Source organism: Chiloscyllium plagiosum, unplaced genomic scaffold (genome assembly GCF_037043375.1).
Source record: "Chiloscyllium plagiosum isolate Xiang-an unplaced genomic scaffold, Cpla_swu_hap1 HiC_scaffold_31, whole genome shotgun sequence".
Classification (NCBI taxonomy): domain Eukaryota; kingdom Metazoa; phylum Chordata; class Chondrichthyes; order Orectolobiformes; family Hemiscylliidae; genus Chiloscyllium; species Chiloscyllium plagiosum.
Window position 1 is genome coordinate 12959709 of NW_028270169.1, and position 24196 is coordinate 12983904.

Sequence of the window (24196 nt, forward strand, 5' to 3'; positions counted from 1 at the left end):
CCAACCCACCCTCCCCTATCCCCCCACCCTCACTGTTTCAGCCGGCCGCGGGTGCACCAACAAGTACCACGCTCCCCGATCGGTTTGGTAACTGCACTAACCAGATTGTTAACCCGAGCAGGGTCGGAGTTTCCGTGGGGCTCCAAATCCTTTGGTGAGGTAATGGCTGGATCACTGATCAAGAACAACGGGCAGGTCGTGGACAGCACTGCGCTGGATGGCAGTTACGTTGGTGTCTACTTCTCTGCACACTGGGTAAGGCCGGAATCTGCCATTTCCTGTAGTACGGGACTGGTGCTTGAGTAATGGCTGGGTTCGCATTCCTGTTCCCAATTGTATTTTTCCCATTTCCTCCTGAAGGCATTGACTTGGGTTGGGGTCCCCAGACTGGTCACCCTTCCTGACTGAAAACAGCAAATGCTGGAGATCAGAGCAGGTCAGGCAGCTTCCATGGAGAGAGAGAGAGAGAGAGAGAGCTCTGATGAAGAGCAATCTAGACTGGAAACATTAGCTTGCTCTCTCTCCACGGATGCTGCCTGACCCATTGTGATCTCCAGCATTTGGTGTTTTCTGTACAGATTCCAGCGACTTCAGTCATTGGCTCCTCCCTGGTCACCGTTCACAGTGTCCAGATCTTGGACGTTTCTCACATCAGCTGTGGTGACCTTCAGTTTCAAACCTAGACTCATCTGCACAAAGAGATCGTCTGAGAGGGTTTCTAGCACGTCCCTCTCCAATAAACCAGTGTTATTCCAGGATGATCAGATCAATGCTAGCCCCATCCCAGGCTGCTGCTAATATTCCATTCACTTTCGAGGTTTTGGGTCATTCCTTTTGTCTCATTCGGACCAGCTTTTCCGAGGCATAGGAGACTTGGGTGGCACGGTGGCTCAGTGGTTAGCACTGCTGCCTCACAGCACCAGGGACATGGGTTCGATTCCCACCTTGGGCGACTGTCTGTGTGGAGTTTGCACATTCTCCCCATGTCTGTATGGGTTTCCTCCCACAGTCCAAAGATGTGCAGGTGAGGTGAATTGGCCATGCTCAATTGCCCTTAATGTTCAGGGATGTGTAGGCTAGAGATGTTAGTCAGGGGCCAATGTAGAGTAATAGGGGAGGGGAATGAGTCTGGGTGGGATACTCTTTGGAGGGTTGGTGTGGACTTGTTGGGCCAAATGGCCTGTTTCCACACTGGGGTGGGGGAGGGCATAGGTTTAGGGTGAGAGGGGAAAAATTTAACAGGGACCTAAGGGGCATCTTTTTCACGCAGAGGGTGGTGCGTGTATGGAATGAGCTGCCAGAGGAAGTGGTGGAGGCTGGTACAATTACAACATTTAAAAGATATCTGGATGGGTAGATGAATAGGAATGGTTTCGTGGGACATGGGTCAAGTGCTGGCAGGTAGGACAAGGTTGGGTTGGGATATTTGGTCAGCATGGAAAAGTTGGACCAAAGGGTCTGTTTGCGTGCTGTTTATCTCTATAATTCTACAACTAGTGGGCGGCACAGTGGCACAGTGGTTAGCACTGCTGCCTCACAGCGCCAGAGACCCGGGTTCAATTCCCGCCTCAGGCGACCAACTGTGTGGAGTTTGCACATTCTCCCCGTGTCTGCGTGGGTTTCCTCTGGGTGCTCCGGTTTCCTCCCACAGTCCAAAGATGTGCAGGTCAGGTGAATTGGCCATGCTAAGTTGTCCGTAGTGTTAGGTAAGGGGTAAATGTAGGGGTCTGGGTGGTTTGCGCTTCGGCGGGTCAGTGTGGACTTGTTGGGCCGAAGGGCCTGTTTCCACACTATAAGGTAATCTAATCTCATCTAATCTAAAAAGCCTACCCTACAAAATAGCAGAGTAGAATCAGTGGTCTGAATGTCAAGATTAAGGACATTCCTGATGAAGAGTGTTTGCCCAAAATGTCGATTTTCCTGCTCCTCGGATGCTGCCTGACCTGCTGTGCTTTTCCAGCACCACTCTAATCTTGACTCTAATCTCCAGCGTCTGCAGTCCTCACTTTCACCTCAATGGGCTGAATGGCCTGCTTTTACTCCTATGTCTATGGTCAGGGGGTTACACAAGGGCATTATCAAGCTACATTTCTGACAATTGCGTAAGACAATGTTGCTGCAAGAAGTTGGTCTGATGAGCAACTTAAGGGAGGAGGGAGAGATGTGGAGAGATTTACGAAGGGAATTGCAGAGAGTTAGGCTGGACCAGCTGAAGCTCAGAAGAAGAATCAAAAAGGACTTGGGATGTTAACTCTATTTCTGTCTCCGCAGATGCTGCTGAGTTTCTCTAGCATTTTCTGTTTTCATTTCAGCTGGAGGTGCCCCTGCCAATACCAGCGAGCGCAGTTGGTTATGCTGAAGATGATGGGGATGGGTAGGGTTAAGACAATAAGGGGTTGCGAATACATGAAGGGGAGTCTTAAAATCGAGATTCTACCGGATTGCGAGAGGATGTAGGGGGTGACTGAATGACGAAGGGGGAACAGAACCTGTTGTAAGCGAACGTATGAAGACCAGCGTTTTGGGATGGGCTGATGTTTATGCAGGGTGGGAGAGGGACACTGTTCAGAAACAGTCCTCCCGAGTAATACTCAAACGCCCCACTTCACCCCTTAGTAACCGTGCGACACTGTTTTGCTGAACCGAACTGCCAAATACACTTCCAGAGCTCTCTTTTAAAACAAAACTGTACAGCAGGGTCAGTACCTTTGGAGAGCACATTAGAGAGAGAGGGGCTGAGGAGGAAGACGTTTGATTGGTTTTTGAACATATTCCAGCATGATCCGAAACCCTTTGAGATATCCCCAGTAGGCCAGCTCCCTCTCACTGGCTCTAGCTAATACAATGAAAATACAAGATCCCAGGACTAGGAGGTGTGTTTGCCAGATGTTGGCAGTTACCGAAAACATTTAAAAAAAAGTGACGTGTAATAGTGTTCTGGAAGTGTTTTTAATGATTAAGAAAGCTCTGCGTAGTATCGGTGCAGAGTAACAGAACCCAACTGCTAACTGCATTAATTCTCTCCTTTCGAATACAGTGCCCTCCTTGCAGAAGTCTCACCCGAGTGCTTGTGGAGACATATCGGAAAATCAAAGAGATGGGACACAAGTTTGAGATTGTTTTCGTCAGTGCTGACAGGTAAAGTAGACTCCGTTCCCTCTGACAGGTTCAGTGTTAAGGTTCCTCCAGCAGCATAGCTCCTTCAGCCATGTCCCGCTTGGTTGACTTAGAGCAGGGTGAGAATGGGTTTCAGGCCGGGCAACCCTGAGCTGGAAGCTCAGCACTGAAAATGTGTTGCTGGAAAAGCGCAGCAGGTCAGGCAGCATCCAAGGAACAGGAGAATCGACGTTTCGGGCATAAGCCCTTCTTCAGGAATGAGGAAAGTGTGTCCAGCAGGCTAAGATAAAAGGTAGGGAGGAGGGACTTGGGGGAGGGGCGTTGGGAATGCGATAGGTGGAAGGAAGTTAAGGTGAGGGTGATAGGCCGGAGTGGGGTGGGGGCGGAGAGGTCAGGAAGAAGATTGCAGGTTAGGAAGGCGGTGCTGAGTTCGAGGGATTTGACTGAGACAAGGTGGGGGGAGGGGAAATGAGGAAACTGGAGAAATCTGAGTTCATCCCTTGAGGTTGGAGGATTCCTAGGCGGAAGATGAGGCGCTCTTCCTCCAACCGTCGTGTTGCTATGGTCTGGCGATGGAGGAGTCCAAGGACCTGCATGTCCTTGGTGGAGTGGGAGGGGGAGTTGAAGTGTTGAGCCACGGGGTGGTTGGGTTGGTTGGTCCGGGTGTCCCAGAGGTGTTCTCTGAAACGTTCCGCAAGTAGGCAGCCTGTCTCCCCAATATAGAGGAGGCCACATCGGGTGCAGCGGATGCAATAGATGATGTGTGTGGAGGTGCAGGTGCATTTGTGGCGGATATGGAAGTGTTCCTTGGGGCCTTGGAGGGAAGTAAGGGGGGAGGTGTGGGCGCAAGTTTTGCATTTCTTGCGGTTGCAGGGGAAGGTGCCGGGAGTGGAGGTTGGGTTGGTGGGGGGTTGTGGACCTGACGAGGGAGTCACGGAGGGAGTGGTCTTTTCGGAACGCTGATAGGGGAGGGGAGAGAAATATATCCCTGGTGGTGGGGTCCGTTTGGAGGTGGCGGAAATGACGGCGGATGATCCGCTGTATATGGAGGTTGGTGGGGTGGTAGGTGAGGACCAGTGGGGTTCTGACCTGGTGGCGGTTGGAGGGGCGGGGCTCAAGGGCGGAGGAGCGGAAAGTGGAAGAGATGCGGTGGAGGGCATCGTCGACCACATCTGAGGGGATATTGCGGTCCTTGAAGAAGGAGGCCATCTGGGTTGTACGGATTTGGAACTGGTCCTCCTGGGAGCAGTTGCGGTGGAGACGAAGGAATTGGGAATATGGATGGCGTTTTTACAGGGGGCAGGGTGGGAGGAGGTGTAGTCTAGGTAGCTGTGGGAGTCGGTCGGTTTGTAGTAGATGTCCGTGTTGATTCGGTCGCCCGAGATAGAAATGGAAAGGTCTAGGAAGGGGAGGGAGGAGTCTGAGACGGTCCAGGTGAATTTGAGGTCGGGGTGGAAGATGTTGGTAAAGTGGATGAACTGTTCAACCTCCTCGTGGGAGCACGAGGCGGCGCCGATACAGTCATCGATGTAGCGGAGGAAAAGATGGGGGGTGGGGCCAGTGTAGTTGCGGAAGATGGGCTGTTCCACATATCCTACAAAGAGGCAGGCATAGCTGGGGCCCATGCGGGTGCCCATGGCTACTCCTTTGGTTTGGAGGAAGTGGGAGGATTGGAAAGATAAGTAGTGGAGGAAAAGGTGGGGGGGTGGTGCAGCAGAGGAAAAGGTGGGGAGTGGTGCTGTGGAGGAAAACGTGGGGGGTGGTCCCTCAAACTCAGCACCGCCTTCCTAACCTGCAATCTTTTTAACACCTCTCCGCCCCCACCCCACTCTGGCCTATCACCCTCACCTTGACCTCCTTCCACCTGTCGCATTTCCAACGCCCCTCCCCCAAGTCCCTCCTCCCTACCTTTTATCTTAGCCTGCTTGGCACACTCTCCTCATTCCTGAAGAAAGGCTTATGCCTGAAACGTCGATTCTCCTGTTCCTTGGATGCTGCCTGACCTGCTGCGCTTTTCCAGCAGCACATTTTCAGCTCTGATCTCCAGCATCTGCAGCCCTCACTTTCTCCTGGAAGCTCAGCACCCTGCCATTTTCCAAGGGCAGCATCCTGCCCGCAACAGCAGTAGACTCACCAACTCTAAGGGCATTTAAATGGTCATTGGATAAAGATGTGGATGGAAATGGAATAGTGTAGGTTAGATGGGCTTCATATGGGTTTCACAGGTTGGCACAGCATCAAGAGCTGAAGGGCCTGGACTGCGCTGTAATGTTCTAAGGCAGGAGTGGGTGATATTTTGCACACCCAAAACCCTTTTACACCCAAATCCTACAGTAGGTTGTGATTTCACATCTGGTTTTCATTCTTGAGCCAGCCACTGGTTATTAGAATAGCCATTAACAAACCTTCCCTTTGAATCTGTTAGGCCCTACAACTTAATGGCTTCCAACCTTGAGGCCGACACAACATGTCCCTTCAAATTTCTGATGCTGCACCATTTAAGCGCGTCTCACTATTAATTTGCCACTTTGTCAAGCTAAAAGACCTTGACAGGATTTATCTTCCCGTGACACAGTAGGGTGAGTAAACAATCCTTTCCAAATCTCCAGGCCTGAGAAGTTCAAGCCTGTCAAATGGAAACGTCTAGAACAGTTGAGATGAGTTGGATGTTGGATCTTTTATCCAACATAACATACCCAACAGCCGCACTAGGGATAGAGTTAGAGTTAGGGACAGGGTTAGGGTTAGCTCATTGATCTCTCACCCGTTGGTCACAGTTTCTCTTTATTCACTCAAGTCTATTCCTTCTTGAATTGGAAAGACCATGATCAGATCTGCCCTTAGCTTTCTCTGCTCTGAAGGGAGCCTCTGTGTTCCATTCACCATCCAACAAATTGTTCACAGTTTGAATTAAAACTCATTACTTGGTGTTTAGACTTCTCAGTTTATTTCAAATCGCTAAGCTATCAGGATTCCTGACTGGGTTGGCAGGGCCAGCTAGGAACCGACTCTGTCGTGCAGTCTCGCAGAACATGGTTGTCAGTCGGTAGAAGACACGGCACTTACTCGACAGAGACCTTTGCAGTTACCAATCCCACTTGTGCCTATTTGACATCATCATCGTGCACGTGCTGCCATGACAGGAATTTATTACCCATCCCTAACTGCCCTTGAGAATGTGTTAGTGAGCCACCTTTTTGAGTCACAGAGTCCTAGAACGTGGAAACAGACCCTTCGGCCCAAACAGTCCATGCCGACCATTATCCCAAACTAAACTAGTCCCACCTGCCTGCGCTTGGCCCATATCCCTCTAAACATCTCATATTCATATACTTATTCATATGTCATCTAAACGTGTAACTGTACCCATGCCAATCACTTTCTCTAGAAATTCATCCAACACCCTGACCACTGTCTGTGTAAAAATGTTGCCCCCATGTCTTTCTTAAATATTTCTCCTCTCACCTTAAAAATATCCCCCCCCAGTCTCGAAATTGCCTACCCTAAGGAAAAGACACCTCTTATTCACCTTATCCACACACCTCATGATTTTAAAAATCACCATAACGTTACTCTCAATCTCCGACACTCCAGTGAAAAAGGTCACAGGCTATCCAGCCTTTCCCTATAACTCAAACCTTCCATTCCATCCACCTGCTAAATCACTTCTGACCCTCTCAAGCTTAATAATGTCCTTCCTGTGACAGGACTAGACACAGTACTCCAGAAGAGGCCTCACCTGTGCAACCTCAACATGACTTCCCAGAGGCTAGAATCAGAGCATCCTTACAACATGGAAGCAGCCTATCAAACTCCTACCAACCCTCTGGAGAGCATCCCACCCCATCCCTGTTACACTGCATTTTCCATGGTCAATTCACCCAGCCTGCACATCTTTGGACTGTGGGAGGAAACCAGAGCACCCAGAGGAAACCCACACAGACACAGGAAGAACATACAAACACCACACAGACAGTCATCCAAGGGTGGAATTGAACCCAGGTCCCTAGCACTGTGAGGCAGCAGTGCTAACCACTGAGCCACCCTGCCTCCCCACTCCAATATTCAAATATCTGAGCAATGAAGACAAGCATGCTAAATGCCTTCTTAATCAGCCTGTCTACCAATGATGCAAACTTCAAAGAATTATATGCCTGAACCCCTCGGTCTTTCTGTTCAACAACACTCACCAAGATCCTACCATTAATTGTGCTGTAGGCGCACAAATAGTGCCGTTGTCAAGGGGACTTGAGCATTTTGACCCAGGAATGTTGGGATGTGGGAACAGTCAGTGTGCGTTCAGGGTGTAAAATCTGGAGGAGAACGTGAAAGTGCTGATGTTCTTGTATGCCTGTGACCCTTGACATTGCAGGTCCTGTGTACTCCCCTTGCCTAACCTATTGTATTCTCACTGAGCAATTGTGTGTGAGAAAGAAAGACAATGAGAGATAAAGGATGGGCTGGAGTAGGGAAGAAATGTCCAATACCTGTGCTTGACATTGCAATGAAAGCAACATGAAGGTCAGAATTGGGGCTGGTATAAGGCCAGCACTGGTCCTCACATTCTTTCACAAGTATTTATAACCAGTGACTTTAATTATAAACATAAGCTTTTTCCTGTGCTGGACAGCTTTGAGATAACTTGGCAGCTGTTGAACAACAGACATACTTATTAAATGTCAGGTTTCAGCCTGCCTTGTGTTGTATTCTGTGCATAAATCATTGGGATTTTGGCACTCTCTTGTAAGACCTACGTGCCAGAAGGACTAGTTGTTTGTCAGTAAAAGGAGGAGGAAGGGGCTAAAGAGAATTAAAAGAACAACAGCCATCTTGCTGCACACCCTGACCTGACCACTTAGTCCCTAAGATTGAGAGCTTTCAATTCTTGTGTTCCACAAACTTCCGATACTGCACCATTTAAAAACATTTTCACTATAAATTTGATTTGGAAAGGATTGTTTACTCACCCCACTGCATCATGGGAAGATAAATGCAACCGAGGTCTCTTAGTCTGACAACAATACAAATTTATAGTGAAAATGTGTCAAGCAAAGAGACCTCGGTTGCATTTTTCTTCCCATGATGCAGTGGGGTGAGTAAACAATCCTTTCAAAATCTCCAGGCCTGAGAAATTCAAGCCTGATAAACTGGTGAATATAAATAGGACCGTGTTGTTAAGAAAATGGTTGGCTGCTTCTTCCTCCTCTGAGGACTACATTTGGATTAGCCGACATACAGCAGCTCTGATATCCATTGGTGTGGTGATAATGTCATTGGAGTAGTTATCCAGAACCCTTGGTTAATGTTCTGTGGATGGTGGGTTCAAATCCCACCAAAACAGGTGGTGAATTCTGAACCCAATTAAAAATCTGGAATATAAAGCAAGCGCACTCCACTATCAGTGTAACCCTCATCCGATTCATTGATGCCATTTAGGGATGTAAACTTGCCAAACGTACCTGGTCTGGCCTATGTGTGATTCCAGACCCACAATAATGTTGTTGGCTCTTAACTGCCCTCTGGGCAACTGTTCACATCCCATGAATGATGAAGAGCTAACCCATAATGCTGTGTGATTGAGGGGAGGCCACTCAGCCCCTTGAGAGATAGCCAGTCAGAGTGTAGCTCAATCAACATAACAGTAGACAATGCTCACCTCAGAAAATGAGCCGGCTGTTCATCACTGATTGGCACCTCAATTCCATCTTTGCTCCATAATCCAAAACTTCTTGACCTTACTCTCACACTGTCGACTCTGTTCTGCTTGAGCAGTGACACAAGTTGAAGTATTGTGGTATTACAGGGAGGTAATAGTCCAGTGGTATTATTGCTAGACTATTGATCCGGAAACATGGCTCATGTTCTGGGTTCAAATCCCACCAGGGCAGATGGTTCTGGCCTACATGGGACTGGAGGGTTTGAGTTATAAGGATAGGCTGGGACTTTTTTCACAGGAGTTTGAGGGGTGACCTTGAGGTTTATACAGTCATGAGGGCTATAGATAAGGTGAAAGGCAGGTGTGTTTTCCCCAACCAGGATCCAATCTTGTTATTTCTTTAGTTAAGATCTCAAATGAGCTGGGAAATAATTCACAATTGCTGCTTTTTAACAGGCAATAAAGACACCAGTGAGAATGATCCATAAATAATGGGGCCAGGAGAATGCACAGTAATCTAGATGGGGTCTCACCACTGCCCTGCATAACTGAAATAACCATCTTCATTCAGACAAACCTTTCCATTAGATTAGATTCCCTACAGTGTTGAAACAGGCCCTTCGGTCCAACCCACCCAGACCTGTTCCCCTACACCTAACACTATGGGCAATTTAGCATGGCCAATTCACCTAACCTGCACATCTTTGGACTGTGGGAGGAAACCGGAACACCCGGTGGAAACCCACACAGACACGGGGAGAATGTGCAAACTCCACACAGACAGTCGCCTGAGGCGGGAATTGAACCCAGGTCCCTGGCGTTGTGAGGCAGCAGTGCTAACCACTGAGCCACCGTGCCGCCCATTCCCTCTCGATGTGACATGTTACAAGGAGAGGCAGGATAGGCTGGGAGTTTTTTTCCCTGGAGCGTAGGAAGCTGAGGGGTGACCTTTTGGAGGTTTATAAAGTCATGAGGGCTGTGGGTAAGGCTGATGTTTGTATCCCTAGGGTGGGGGATTTCAAGACTAGCGGGTACATTTCTAATGTGAGGGGCGAAAGGACATGAGGGACAACAGAGAGTGGTTCGTGTGTGGAATGAACTTCCTGGGGAAGTGGTGGGTGTGAGCACAGTTACAACGTTTAAAGGACATTTGGGTAAGTACATGAATGGGAAAGGTTTGGAGGGAGATGGGCCCAGAGCAGGCAGGTGGGACTAATTTAGTTTGGGATTATGGACTGGTTGGGCTGAAGGGTCTGTTCTGTGCTGGATGGATGGGCAGGGAGATTAAATGTCAAAAAAGGTGATGATGATGATGCAAGCGAGAAACAGGATGATCACGTGACAGGTAAAGAAATGAAACGTGTTACTGAAGGAAAATGCTGTGGAGCTGGAAATCTGAAATAAAAAACAGAAAATGCCGCAAATACTCAGCAAGTCAGGCAACACCTATGGAGAGAGGAGTAGAATGGATGCTACAGATCGATTTTTTGCCAGAACTAACCAAAATAAATAAGTTATAATAATAGCAGAGTCCAGCTGGTGCTGAAAATCTGAAAAGGGAGCAGAAAGTGCTGGAGAAACTCAGAGAGAGAGAAAAACAGAGATTCAAATCCAGTGTGGCCCTACTTTAGAACAGCGAATGTTGACTCTGTTTCTTTTGCCCCGAATACTGTCATTTTAGAATAAAGAGATTGTAGCTTTGATGATTGCTAAGTGTGGTAAAGTCTAGAAGCCCACGACTTCCTGTTTGCAGACACCACAGGTAGTTGGCCGTCCTGACAGCAGAGGTGAACGGGAAGGGTCGTTGGACAAGCAATGCCCTGTTTTCAGCTGGAGAAGCTGTACAGAGGACCTGGCATCACTCTCTGTCACCGATGTTTGGTGTCACTGCTCAAAACACTGCTGGCAGTCTGCTGGGGCTTTGGCAGCTGGTCGGCGCCACGTAAATGAATAAATATCAAGCCAGGGAGGCAGGAGGTGGGCACTCCCTATTTTGTGGCTTGGGCATTTGGCCGTACTCATCAGCTTTCCCGTGCCCCAGCCTCAGTCGCTTTTGTCTGGGGGAAGCAGTCAGTAAAGTGCCACGGAGGCAAGGTAGTGACAATGGTGGGTGGCTGGACTGGGAGGAAAACCCTCACGAGGAATGTGGCAGAGGGTCATCAAATCCCTGCAGGGCAGAAAGAGGCCATTCAGCCCATCGAATCGGCGCCAGCCCTCTGAGGGGCGTCCCATCCAGAGTATTGGTGGTAACAACATCTGCTGCCTCTTGAACTGCATTTCTTCCCCCCCCCCCCCCCCCCCCCCCACCCACTCCACCCCTTGCATCAACTCATAACCGTTTGCAAAAAAACACACCAGACTGTTTCAGTGCTGCCATTCTTTACCCCTCAGGTCAGAAGACTCCTTTAAACAGTATTTTAACGAGATGCCGTGGTTAGCTGTACCGTACACCGATGAAGCCAGAAGGTCACGGCTCAATTGGAATTATGGCATACAAGGTACATGTAGCGAACATCATTCATGGTAACCCGGCCGGTCTGATATTACGTTGTTAAATTGCTGTCAAAACATGTGGTGCTGGAAAAGCACAGCCGGTCAGGCAGCAACCGAGGAGCAGGAGAATCGAGCTGCATTACTGATGAATAGCTTAAGCTTGAAACGATGATTCTCCTGCTCCTCAGATGCTGCCTGACTAGCTGTGCTTTCCCAGCACCACCCAGTCCAGCATCTGCAGTCCTCACTCTCTCGTTTTTCAAATCGCTACTTACATCTCCTCTCCAATGTTGATTTAACCGCACAGATGTGAGGAGCTGCTGTACGGTTTGCTGTGGGAATCCCAAAATGTTAATTCCACAGACATCATGCTTGAACCCCAAAATGTGCAGTGAATTTGTTTAAAACTGCCCGCTGAGTTGGCTCCAGTCTATCTCTGTCCTTGTCAAGCCAGCCAGTGCAGGGTGGAGTAACCAGTGAGTAGAACTCATTGCTCCCACCAACACACATTTGGAGTTGAAACCATCTTACTGGGTTACCTTTTGGCAGAGGTGTTGGCCTAGGGTATTGTCACTGGATTGTTAATACCAGTAAACCAAGGTAATGTCCTGGGGACCAATGTTCGAGTCGCACCACAGCAGTTGCTAGAATTTGAATTCAGTGAGAATCTGGAATTAGGAGGCTAATGATGATTAGCCATTGTCAGGGAACAACCCCTCTGATTCATTAATGTCCTTTAAGGAAGGAAACTGCCATCCTTGTCTGGCCTACATGTGACTCCAGACCCACAGCAGCGTGGTTGACTCTCAACTGCCCTCTGGGGCAATTAGGGATGGGGCATTAAATGCTGGCCCAGCCAGCGACACCCTCATCCCATGAATGAATAAAAGGTAGGCCTGTAACACAGGAATAGGAGGACACCATTCAGCCCCTCAAGCCTGTTCCAACATGAGGGTCGCACCTGATGTGCTGAGTTTCTCCAGCGTTCTCTGTATTTTTGTTCCATCATTCAGTTGGTTCTGGCCTGGTCATTAATTTAAACCGATAGGCCAACCTTGGGATTATGACCCTGAATATCCCATGGCTAAGGAAAATCTGTCCATCTCAGTTTTATTGTTTGCAATTAACCCCAGCCTCAACAAATGTTCGGGGGGGGCGAATGTTCCAAATTTCAACTGGCTTTAGTGTGGAGAACTGCTTCCTGAGATCACTCCTGAAGGGTCTAACTCTAATCTTAAGGCTCTCAATACCCTCCCTCCTGCAATTGGAATCTAACCAGAACTCTGTCCAGCTTTAACATCTCTCCCATCCCTCTATATTCCAGCCCACACGCATTGGAGTTGCCCTTTAATTATGTGTTCTTCAGATTTCGGTCATTGCTTTTCCTATGTCCTAAATCATGGACCCTCTTGACAAAGTCCTCAATGTTCAGGGTGGACAGCATGTCAATTTGAGGAAGACAGGTGATAATCAACTCAAACGAGAGAATGTAACTACCGCCCCTTGATGGTCAATGGCAATTGCATTGCTGAGTACCCCAGAATCAACATTCTAGGAGTTCACCATTGACCAGAAGCTGACCTGGACCAGCCATATAAATACAGGGGTGACAACAGCAACTCTAAGTCTAGCAAGATAGAGGTGAGTAACGCACCTCCTGACTCCCAAAGCCTGTCCACCATCTACAAGGCAGAAGTTGGGGGTGTGATGGAATACTCCCCACTTGCCTGGATGGGTGCAGCTCAGAAAGCCATTGCAATGCTGGAACTTTCTGTTCACCGTCAAACAGAGTCTTCCAGCTCACTTCAGTCTTGGCAATGATCAGTGGCATGAGGTTCAATGCACAAAGGAAGCGACCACTGGTGTCTGAGCTTCTGTTGCTGTATGTTTCTGGCAGGGTGTACTGGGACAAGCTGATGTACACAGAATAATACAGCACGGTACAGGCCCTTCAGCCCTTGATGTTGTGCCGACCTTTTACCTACTCTAAGATCAGGCTGCTCTACATACCTGACATTGTACTATCTTCCATGTGCCTATCCAAGAGTCACTTCAATGTCCCTAATCTCTCTGCCTCTACTACCATTGCATTCTACACACCCACCACTCTCTGTGTAAAGAACCTCCCTCTGACATCTCCTCTAAACCTTCCTCCAATCACCTTAAAATTATGCCCCCTCATGATAGCTATTTCCACCCTGGCGAAAAGTCTCTGTCTATTCACTCTCTGCCTCTCCACATCTTGTAGACCTCTATCAAGTCACCTCTCATCCTTCTTCAATCCAATGGGAAAAGCCCATTGTGTGAGCATACACCTGGTGGGCCAGGGGGAATCTGAACAGTGACACGTGATGAAACCCTCTGACAAAATGCAATTGAAATTAGATCAATGATCACCAACATTTCAGATCAAAGCATTTGATCACTCTGTGAAATGGGTAGGAATTAACCTTGCAGTGAGTTGGGCGTGACTCATAATCTTGGTCAAGAATACTTTGATGGTTAGTTACTGGCTCATGTGGGTGATAAACCCTGGTATAGACTTGTTATTAGACTACTAAAGGATTGGACACTCTGGAGGCAGGAAACATGTTTCCACTGATGGGTGAGTCCCGAACCAGAGGACACAGCTTAAAAAAAAGGGGTAGGCCATTTAGGACAGAGATGAGGAGAAACTTCTTCACCCAGAGAGTGGTGGCTGTGTGGAATGCACTGCCCCAGATTCGTTTAAGAAAGAGTTGGATAGAGCTCTCAAGGATAGTGAGATCAAGGGTTATGGAGATAAGGCAGGAACAGGATACTGATTAAGGATGATTAGCCATGATCATATTGAATGGTGGTGCAGGCTCGAAGGGCAGAATGGCCTACTCCTGCACCTATTGTCTATTGTCTAATGTTTGACTGAAAGACCAGTAATTTGTTTGAGCTCTGAGTGTAGTGTAATCCCAGCTCCATTGTTGGGGCTGGAGCTGGGCACAGAGCAAAAACCAACTACAGGAAGCTAATTAGCAGCAGGGGGTACGGCTTGGCTGTTCTTGTCCAAAACACTTTGATTGAAAATCTTTTGTTTCTGTGCACCAACAGAGGAATCCTACAGTAGCACTGTCCTTGTGTTCTTGCATCAGAAATTCTGTATCTCCTCTGGTCTGTACAGTCAGAGAAATGGACAGTGGTGCGGGGGGTATGTACGAAAGTGGGGAATCATCTTACCAAGCAGACCCCTGCCCACATCAACTTCAGATCCCACACCCACAACTCTCAGCACCCTGCCTCCTCTGAGGCTGTACTGCTCCGTCCTCACAATAACTTGGGAGTGGCATATTGCCAAGGTGAGACAGGTGCTGGGGCTTATGAGTACACCGCCCCCTCTCCGCTGCAGGTAAACACCCGGGTTGTCAGCTGGCAGGCAATCCTGAGCCATCTTCCACTTCTGAGGGAGGGTCACCGGACCTGAAACGTTAACTCTGATTTCTCTTCACAAGATGCTGCCAGACCTGCTGAGTTTTTCGTCTTCCATTGTATCTGGAGGTCTAAGATGGACTGTGTCTGCAGGGGTATCAGGTACATAACTCTGGTTAAGGAGGGTGAGGGATGTACCCAAGCCCACTCTCATCCTCATGGCTGTCTTTGTGTGCGGCTGCATCAAGCTGTGCGTTGACCCTCGGTACGCACACACCAAGTGTCACAACGTACTGAGGTTCTACCTGTCCCCGGTGTTGCGAAGGATGAGTCTATCCTTGGTGCCGTGGAACACTGCCAGTAGTTGGACAGTTCTGCGTGACCTACCCTTCATGGAAATAGTTTTACAGGAAAACACCTTTGACCACAGGGAGTGGTCAGCATGTAATGTTCTCCAAACCCTGAGGGAAAAGGAGAGGGTGGATCTTCTCAGGTTGTTCCCTGAACAGACTGTCAAAGTAATTTGGCAGAATGCCTCACCGCCAGAACTTTCCACTAAATACCAAGACATCACTTGGCTAGTGGAGAGAAGGGCCCTCCCTGTGAGACCCTTCATGTAGGCCCGGTCAGTCTGTGTCACCGCACACTGCCCTCAAAGCAGCTGCTGGGTGGGGGCAGGGTACAGACTGTCACCCAGTTCCTGCTGGAATGTGCCTTTGTGAAGGAAGCCTGGAGGAAGATGCAGTGATTTGTGTCGATGTTCATCCCAAACAGCTCCGTGACACACGGCTCTGTGCTCTACGGGCTGTTCCCTGGGACACATACCAAAACAAACATCAACTGTGCCTGAAGGACCATCAACTCAATGAAAGACTCTCTTTGGTCTGCCCGAACCTTGTTGGTCTTCCAGAGCAAGGAGTTGACCCTGACCGAGTGGTGTAGACTGGCGATTCCGAGTTCCAGGACTACGTGCTGAGGGACGTACTAAAGCCTGGGGCAGTTGGTGCTGAGGCGCAGTGGGGAAAGACCACTTTCTGAGCTCTTCCTGCTAAACTATGTCAAGGATCCATCAGTTGTCACACCCTCCTGATGCCTCAAAATGAGCATAAATCGTTTCCTGCATAAGTAGGAAATGTCTTTGATATTGTTTTGCAACTATAGAGAAACTCTGAGAAATGTCAAAATTCCAGTTTGTTTTCAGCAAAAGCTGTACGTACATGATTTAGAACTTTTGTATGTTCTTATAGATGACTTTTATGAATATAGTTTTGAAATAAAGCTGAAGTTCTGTATTACTGAGGAGGTTTACCAGATGCCATTGGGGCTGAAGCCGTGACTATTGGATCGGAGAAGGCTAAGACCATACTCATTAGGAGCAGAATGAGGCTGATGTCCTGCCTCTGAGCGACGCCGGGTTGTGGTTAGCTCCTTACCCTGTTTTTATACGTCATCCTGTAAAGTTTCTCCACCTCCGGTACCTGACCCCCTCCCTTTTCGATTTGCTCACAGAGTCCATCTGACATCCACTTGGAGCAAGTGACACAGATCTCCATCGAAAGAGAAAGAGTGTTTTTCCCTTCCCCTTCTAGATGATACCCATCATTTTCTCCATTTGTCTGTCAATATCTCTCATCACCTTGCAAGTCTCGATGAGCTACCCTTTAAACATCCTTTGCGGTTAGGTCATTAAGTACATTCAAAGCTGAGATAGACTTTTAATCAGTAAGGGAATCCAGGATTACAGTGATAAAGCAGGAAAGTGGAGTTGAGTGATTTCAGATCAGCTATAACCTCATTGAATAGCAGAGCAGACTCAATGGGCCTAATGGCCCACTACTATGACATCATTTGGTCTTAACTTTCTCCAGTCTAAGGGAAAAGTCTGCTCTCTTCCAGGACTGAATTTCGTCATCCCTGTTAACATCCTGGATTAACCCCCGCAGTATCCATTCAAAGGCTTTGCGTCTTGTCTGAGGTGCCTGCCCTGAAGTTGTCCACATTTCTCCAGTTTGAGGCTTGCCCAGTGATTTGCTCGGTTCCAGTATGAATACTCTGCTCTTGCATTCTCATGGCTCTGTTTATCAATCAGAGTCATAGAGAGGTACAGCACGGAAACAGAAACCCGTCCATGCTGACCAGTCATCCCAACCTAATCTAGTCCTATTTGCCAGCACTTGGCCCATATCCCTCTAAACCCTTCCTATTCATATACCCATCCAGCTGACTTTTAAATGTTGTAATTGTACCAGCCTCCACCACTTCCTCTGGCAGCTCATTCCATACACGCACCACCCTCTGTGTGAAAACGTTGCCCCTTAGGTCCCTTTCAAATGTTTCCCCTCTCACCCTAAATCTATGCCCACTAGTTCTGGACTCCCCCACCTCAGGGAAGAGACCTTGTCTATGTATCCTATCCATGTCCCTCATAATTTTATAAACCTGTATAAGGTCACCCCTCAGCCTCTGATGCTCCAGGGAAAACAGCCCCAGCCTGTTCAGCCTCTCCCTGTAGCTCAAACCCTCCAACCCTGGCAACATCCTTGTAAATCTTTTCTGAACCCTTTCAAGTTTCACAACATCCTTCCTATAGAAGGAAGACCGGACTTGCACACAGTATTCCAAATTGCAGCCATGTGCGGCAATCGCATCATCTTCTGCCACCCCATGGCTGAACACTTCAAATCCCCCTCACACTCCGTCAAGGACATGCAGGTCCTGGGCCTCCTCCACCGTCAAACCATTACCACCTGAAGCCTGGAGGAAGAACGCCTCATATTCCACCTTGGGACCCTGCAACCACATGGGATCAATGTGGATTTCAACAGCTTCCTCATTTCTCCTTCCCCCCCCCCCCCCCCACCCCCCCATTATCCCAGTCCCAAGCCTTCAACTCTGCACTGCCCTCTTGACCTTTCCATCACCTTTCCCATCTATCCTCTCCACCCTCCTCTCTGACCTATCACCTTCACCCTCACCTTCACCTACCTATTGCATTCCCAGCTACCTTCCCCCCCCCCAGCCTCACCCCTTCCCATTTATATCTCAGACCCCCCCGGCCCAAAAGCCTCATTCCTGATAAAGGTCTTATGCCCGAAACGTCGATTCTCCTGCTCCTCGGATGCTCCTGACTTGCTGTGCTTTTCCAGCACCACACTCCCGACTGCTACATCTGCCTTCTGCTCTCTTTGGAAAGAAAATCTGTCAGGAATTTGTGATCTTCTCAGTTCATTTGTTTCCAGATATACCGTCGTGGTCCCACTCTGCTCCATAGAAAGTTCCTCTCCTTCTGAAGTCCTCTGTGATGGTAAAAGTTGAACAGCTATTTTTCAGCTAAAATAAGCAAGTTTTTGTACATCTCCTTAAACGTCCATCCTAGTTTCTCAGGAATGAAAACATTTGAGAACCAATATTCAAGAAAATGAATATTCGGTGTAACCGCTAAAAGCATTTCTGACTTGCAGTTCGGTTTTGAATTAATCAAGCTATTTAAAGTGATCAGGTTATGGATGTTATGAATTTTATTGTGTGGTCCATTCTTATTTTGTTTCATTGTAAACTACTTCTCTGGAGTTTACTTAAATCAAACATGCTTCTCAATCACTCAGAAGCATTACCAACGTGGAGGAAGAATCCATGATTATTAATTTTAAAAAACTGGTCTCCAAAATTCTACTTGTATGTGAGCTGATGCTGTATTGAGCCAGTTCCCTTTTAAAAGCTACACTTTTAGTCAGTGCTATATTTCTTAACTCATTGGAATTTAGAAGAATGAGGAGAGGATCTTATAGAAACATAAAAAATTATGAAGGAAATGGATGTGATAGAAAGAGGGAGGTAGATTCCACAGGTGGGTGAAACTAGAACTAGGGGGCAGATTTAGGACTGAGTTGAGAAGGAACTTCCCTACAGTGTGGAAACAGGCCGTTCGGCCCAACCAGTCCACCCCGACCCTCCAAAGAATAACCCATCCAGACCCATTTCCCTCTGACTAATGCACCTAGCACTATGGGCAATTCAGCATGGCCAATTCACCTAACCTGCACATCTTTGGACTGTGGGAGGAAACTGGAGCACCTGGAGGAAACCCATGCAGACTCCACACAGAGAGTCGCCCGAGGTTGGAATCGAACCTGGGACCCTGGTGCTGTGAGGCAGCAGTGCTAACCACTGAGCCACCATGCTGTCAATTCTGCCAAAGGATTGTGAATCTGTGGAATTTCCTGCCTAGTGAAGCAGTTGTATGTTTTTAAGGCAAAGGTAGATAGATTTGTGAACAGTCAAGGGATTAAGGGTTATGGTGAGCGAGCAGCTGAGTGGAGCTGAGTTCATGAAAAGGTCAGCCATGATCTTATTGAATGGCAGAGCAGGCTCAAGGGACCAAGTGGCCTACTCCTGCTCCTAGTCCTTACGTTTCTGTGTTCCCACAAGTTATAGACGGAAGGAGGATGAGTACACTTGAATCCAGGATTTGTCTCCTCTTCCAGCTCCCTCTTTCTCTTCTTCTGTAGGGTCTTGTCTGGAAAAATATTTGGTCTGGAAGCTGCAGCTGCAATTCCACACGAACATTTCAGTTGTTTCTGCCCACGGGATGCGGGAGTCACCAGCTGGAGCAGCAGTAATTGCCCAGAGGGCAGTTTAGAGCCATCTCCATTGGGCCAGACCAGGTCAATGGACCAGATCCTGAAGGGCATTATTGGAGAGGATGGGTTCCTACAGTGATCGACAGTGGCTACCTGGGTCACCAGGTTTTCACTTCAGGATTTTATTTATTTCAGTCTTCCATGCTGGGATTCGAACACGTGTCCCCAGAATATTTCCCTAGGTTCTACATTACTAGTCCAGTGACCTCCACAACACCAGTGCTCCCCGTACACTGCCTTTTCTTGAAAATAAGTGCAACCTCTGATCAACCTTTGAGTTATTTTTCTCTCACTCTATTACCCCATTTCCCCACGCCATGCCTATAGTTTCCACCCCCTATATACCCCATCTCCATCCCCTCATCACCACCCTCTCCACCAACTCTCCATCCCCTTTCAAACTCTGCATTTCCCCCTCCTCCAAATCTCCATTCCCCCCCTCCAACTCTCCATTCCCCCCAACTCTCCTTTATCCCCCCCCCCAGCTCTCCATTCTTCCCGCACCCCCCAGCTAACTTGCCATTCCTCCTCTTCCAACTGTTCCTTCCCCCTCCTTCAAATGCCCATACCCCACCCCCACCGCCCACTAGCTTTGAAGGTGGCAGTACAGGTGGAGAGCAGTTAATAAAGCAGATGGCACCTGGGCTTTATTAATCAAGGCATGGAGCAGAATAACAGGGTGGTGATGTTGAAATGGTATAAGACACTCGTTAGACCCCAGCTGAAGTATTGAGCACAGTTCTGGGTATCACAATACAGGACGGATGTGAATGCATTGGAGAGAGTGCTGAAGTGATTTATGAGAATGGATCCAGGGATGGGAAGGAGCAGTGATGGGGATAGAATGTTCTCCTTGGAGAGAGAATGGCTGAGTGCGGAGCTGACTGAGGTTTTCAAAATCATGAGTGAGCTGGACAGAGTAGACAGGGGGGAGCTGTTCCCATTCAAAGCAAGAAGAAATAAATTTAAAGTGACCGGGGGAACAAACAAAGATGAAGTAAGGATGAGCTTTCTCAGGTAGCAGGTAGTGCGGGCATGGCAGTGCATTCCTGGAAATGTGGTGGATTCGGGTTCAACGGGGGCACTCAGGAGGGGCATTGGGTGGTCTGTATGTGGAAATGGTGTGCAGGGATATGGGTAAAACGCAGTAGATTGGCACTGGGTTAGGACTAGATTGGGTTGGGATATCTTGTCGGCATGGACGGGTTGGCTCGAAGGGTCTGTTTCCATCTCTATGACTCTAACGCCCGTTTGAAGAGTGGGTGCAGGCACGATGGGTGAATAGCCTCCCTGTGCCATCCCCACCTGGTACCATCAGGAGACAACCAATCAGGAGCATTCTGGGGCCCCAGGTTCAAATCATGTCGTGGTGGAATTCAAATTCAGTTAAAATACAATCTGGAGTTAACAGGCTAATCATGAAACTATTGTCGATGATTGGGGGTGGGGGGGGGAGAAAAACCCATCTGGACTGATTTATGAGATTGACTAGTTTAGGATTGTGACCCTGTGAAACAATCCTGATGTTGGAGTCAAGAACCCAGTACAAAATCCAGCCCCAGCAATCTAGAGCAGTGCTGTATCACTGTGAAAGCAGTAAGTAACTATAAACTTCCCCTGTAAATCCCTGAAATTTTAATAATCCATGCCAGAGATTTATTTTAAAGTGTTGTAATTGAACCGTGAAATCCAGGAAGTGATTTTTCTGGTCTGCAGCCAGGACCTTGTCAAGACTGTGTAGAGAATTAGAATATTTTCTGTTTGAGGCCAGTGGGTTACGGGGGTGACTAAGAAAACGTAGAGAATGCCACTCTGAGAAGTCACACACATTACCGCTGAGAATTTTCAGATCAATAGCGGCTGCACTGACGAGGTATCATTCTTAACATGGATCTTTTAAATTAAACCCTGTGTAAAATCTTGTAATCTCCCCACAGTGAGGTGAATGCTCTCCAGGCCTACCCTCCTTTATTTATCTCAGGATGGTATTGGTTGTGGGTGGTATGGTCAACCACACAGAAAGAGACCATTCGGCCCTTCCAGTTTGTTCGGGCTTCCTATGAACAGCAGTCCCATTAGTTTCCCTCCATCCATTTTTTGTTTTACTTCATCCATCTACAAGATGAGATGTATAACATTCTGAGGGGGATGGACACAGTAAACAGGAGGAAACTGGGGATCAATAACTGGGGGAATGGATTGAAGATAAGGGGCAGGAGGGGATATGTGGATTTTGTTTTTTGCCCAAAGGGTGGTGGGGAATCTGAAACTCACTGCCTGTAAGGGTGGGGGAGTGAGGGAACCCTCATCGCTGCCTGTAAGGGTGGGGGAGTGAGGGAACCCTCATCACTGCCTGTAAGAGTGGGGGAGTGAGGGAACCCTCATCACTGCCTGTAAGAGTGGGGGAGTGAGGGAACCCTCATCACTGCCTGTAAGGGTGGGGGAGTGAGGGAACCCTCATCACTGCCTGTAAGGGTGGGAGAGACAGGATACCCTCATCACTGCCTGTAAGGGTGGGGGAGTGAGGGAACCCTCATCACTGCCTGTATGGGTGGGGGAGTGAGGGAACCCTCATCGCTGCCTGTAAGGGTGGGAGAGACAGGAAACCCTCCTCACTGCCTGTATGGGTGGGGGAGTGAGGGAACCCTCATCACTGCCTGTAAGGGTGGGGGAGTGAGGGAACCCTCCTCACTGCCTGTATGGATGGGGAAGGGAGGGAACCCTCATCGCTGCCTGTAAGGGTGGGAGAGACAGGGTACCCTCATCACTGCCTGTAAGGGTGGGGCAGACAGGAAACCCTCCTCACTGCCTGTATGGGTGGGGGAGTGAGGGAACCCTCCTCACTGCCTGTATGGGTGGGGAAGGGAGGGAACCCTCATCGCTGCCTGTAAGGGTGGGAGAGACAGGGTACCCTCATCACTGCCTGTAAGGGTGGGGCAGACAGGAAACCCTCCTCACTGCCTGTATGGGTGGGGGAGTGAGGGAACCCTCATCACTGCCTGTAAGGGTGGGGGAGTGAGGGAACCCTCATCACTGCCTGTAAGGGTGGGAGAGACAGGGTACCCTCATCACTGCCTGTAAGGGTGGGGCAGACAGGAAACCCTCCTCACTGCCTGTATGGGTGGGGGAGTGAGGGAACCCTCATCACTGCCTGTAAGGGTGGGGGAGTGAGGGAACCCTCATCACTGCCTGTAAGGGTGGGGGAGTGAGGGAACCCTCCTCACTGCCTGTATGGGTGGGGAAGGGAGGGAATCTTCATCATATTGAAGAAATGTTTAAATGTGCACTTGTGATGCCAGGGCGCACAAAGCTATGGACAAAGTGCTGGAAAATGGGATTAGAATGGTTCGGTGGTGTTTGGTTGGTGGTGAAAGGACAGTGGAGGATGGGAACGAGTCGACTTGCTCTTCATAGAATCCCTACAGTGTGGAAAGAGGCTATTTGGTCCATCAAGTCTGTACTAACCCCCCAAAGGGCATGCCACCCTGACCTTGCACCCCACCCCACTCTCACATCGATGCTTTGTAACCAGTCTCTTAAGCATGGAGCTCAAGATCAACATGATACCCCATAATCCCAAAAATCATCCTCACATTTCCCGATGGGATGTACAAATAATATTTCCCAAATTCAAATTAGGATGGGCATCAATCCCAAATTGGACAGTAAGATCAAACACTGAATGGAGGTCATTCTCTGAGACTTACAGGTTTTGGGAAGGGGTTGGAGTGAAGCTGCCATTGGGTTTGACAGCTGATAACTATCTCCCCTGCTCTCCTTCAGTGGGTCTGTACATGCAGCTTTAACCCACCAGGACAGTTCCAGTGCTTAAAGAATTTGAGGCTTCAATTTCGTTCTTTTCTCACCCGCCCCTTCCCCAAACTATCAACCTGGAAATATTAAACCTCGAGTAGACATTCCCTCTCTGGGAATTCTGGCTTCCCTCCGTGTGTGGGTCAGCTTGAAGTGTGCTGTAACATCTCGGTCCCCATGTGGGACCGCCTTTAGGTGGTCCTTTGCAAACAGATGGTCAGTCAACTGACCCAGGTTCATCGCTGATTTACTCAATCGTCAGAAATTAGATATCAGGATGGTCACTGTGGACAGGTGGCCTTTTGAAGTCAGATTATGCCTGAAGTGTACATCACAGGCAACAGCTCTGTGCAAGGACTACATTGACAAGTTGTCAAACTAATCTTTATTCCAAACAGACAAATTGCTTGAAGGCTTTCACACTGTTGCCTTTGAACCACGAGCTGGAGGCTGCTTGTTATTTGTCCCCTTTGATTCTTCCTTAATTCTTATTAGACTTTGTGAATTGAAATTGCTGGTCATGCCTTCAGTCACCTGCAGTCTCTTTAAGCCTCTCAGCACCTCTACTCACCTTGAACAATGCTTAAAGCCTCAACTCATTGCCATGAGTCCCAGTTTAGTGTCAGTTGGGTGTTTCACAGCATTAAACATCATATTGACATTGTCCCAAAAAATGGCAACCCAGTGCCAGGTTGAATTTTGTGCTTGTTCGTGGGCAGTTTGGACCAGGATAGGCTGGCTCAGGTTAAGGGTTACTGGAACTGTCGGAAGTGGTGGACACCATGCCACACTGATGCAGCGCCTGGCTGAACTGTCCAGGTATTTATTTTAACACTGGCACACATCGCATTTTAACTGTTTATGCTTTTGCCTGATCCTGGCTTTTTTGCCAACTGCAAATGAGATTCCAAACCAGTAAGTGAGAGCTGTTATCGCTTTTCAATGGATTGTTCTCAGTGTTGGAAAGGTCTGAGAGATATTGGTTGCGATCGCAGGGGAAGGACCAAATTAAATATTTGCAGGGGCCAGGGATGGTATTGCGTTTAGCTACGAGCAGGATTTTGCTTTAAATGCATTG

At 48.4% G+C, this 24196-nt stretch overlaps 1 protein-coding gene and 1 pseudogene across 1 annotated transcript in view; both read left to right on the forward strand.

The window, feature by feature from the left end:
* nxn (nucleoredoxin) overlaps positions 1–24196 on the forward strand; it is a 234848-nt gene that overhangs the window by 165086 nt on the left and 45566 nt on the right. Inside the window, exons 3-5 of the mRNA XM_043718204.2 lie at positions 122–255; positions 3038–3138; positions 11165–11271. Of these exons, the coding sequence (XP_043574139.1) occupies positions 122–255; positions 3038–3138; positions 11165–11271 (342 nt within the window). The remainder of the gene's footprint in view (positions 1–121; positions 256–3037; positions 3139–11164; positions 11272–24196) is intronic.
* Positions 14884–15703, forward strand: LOC148141860 (uncharacterized; annotated as a pseudogene).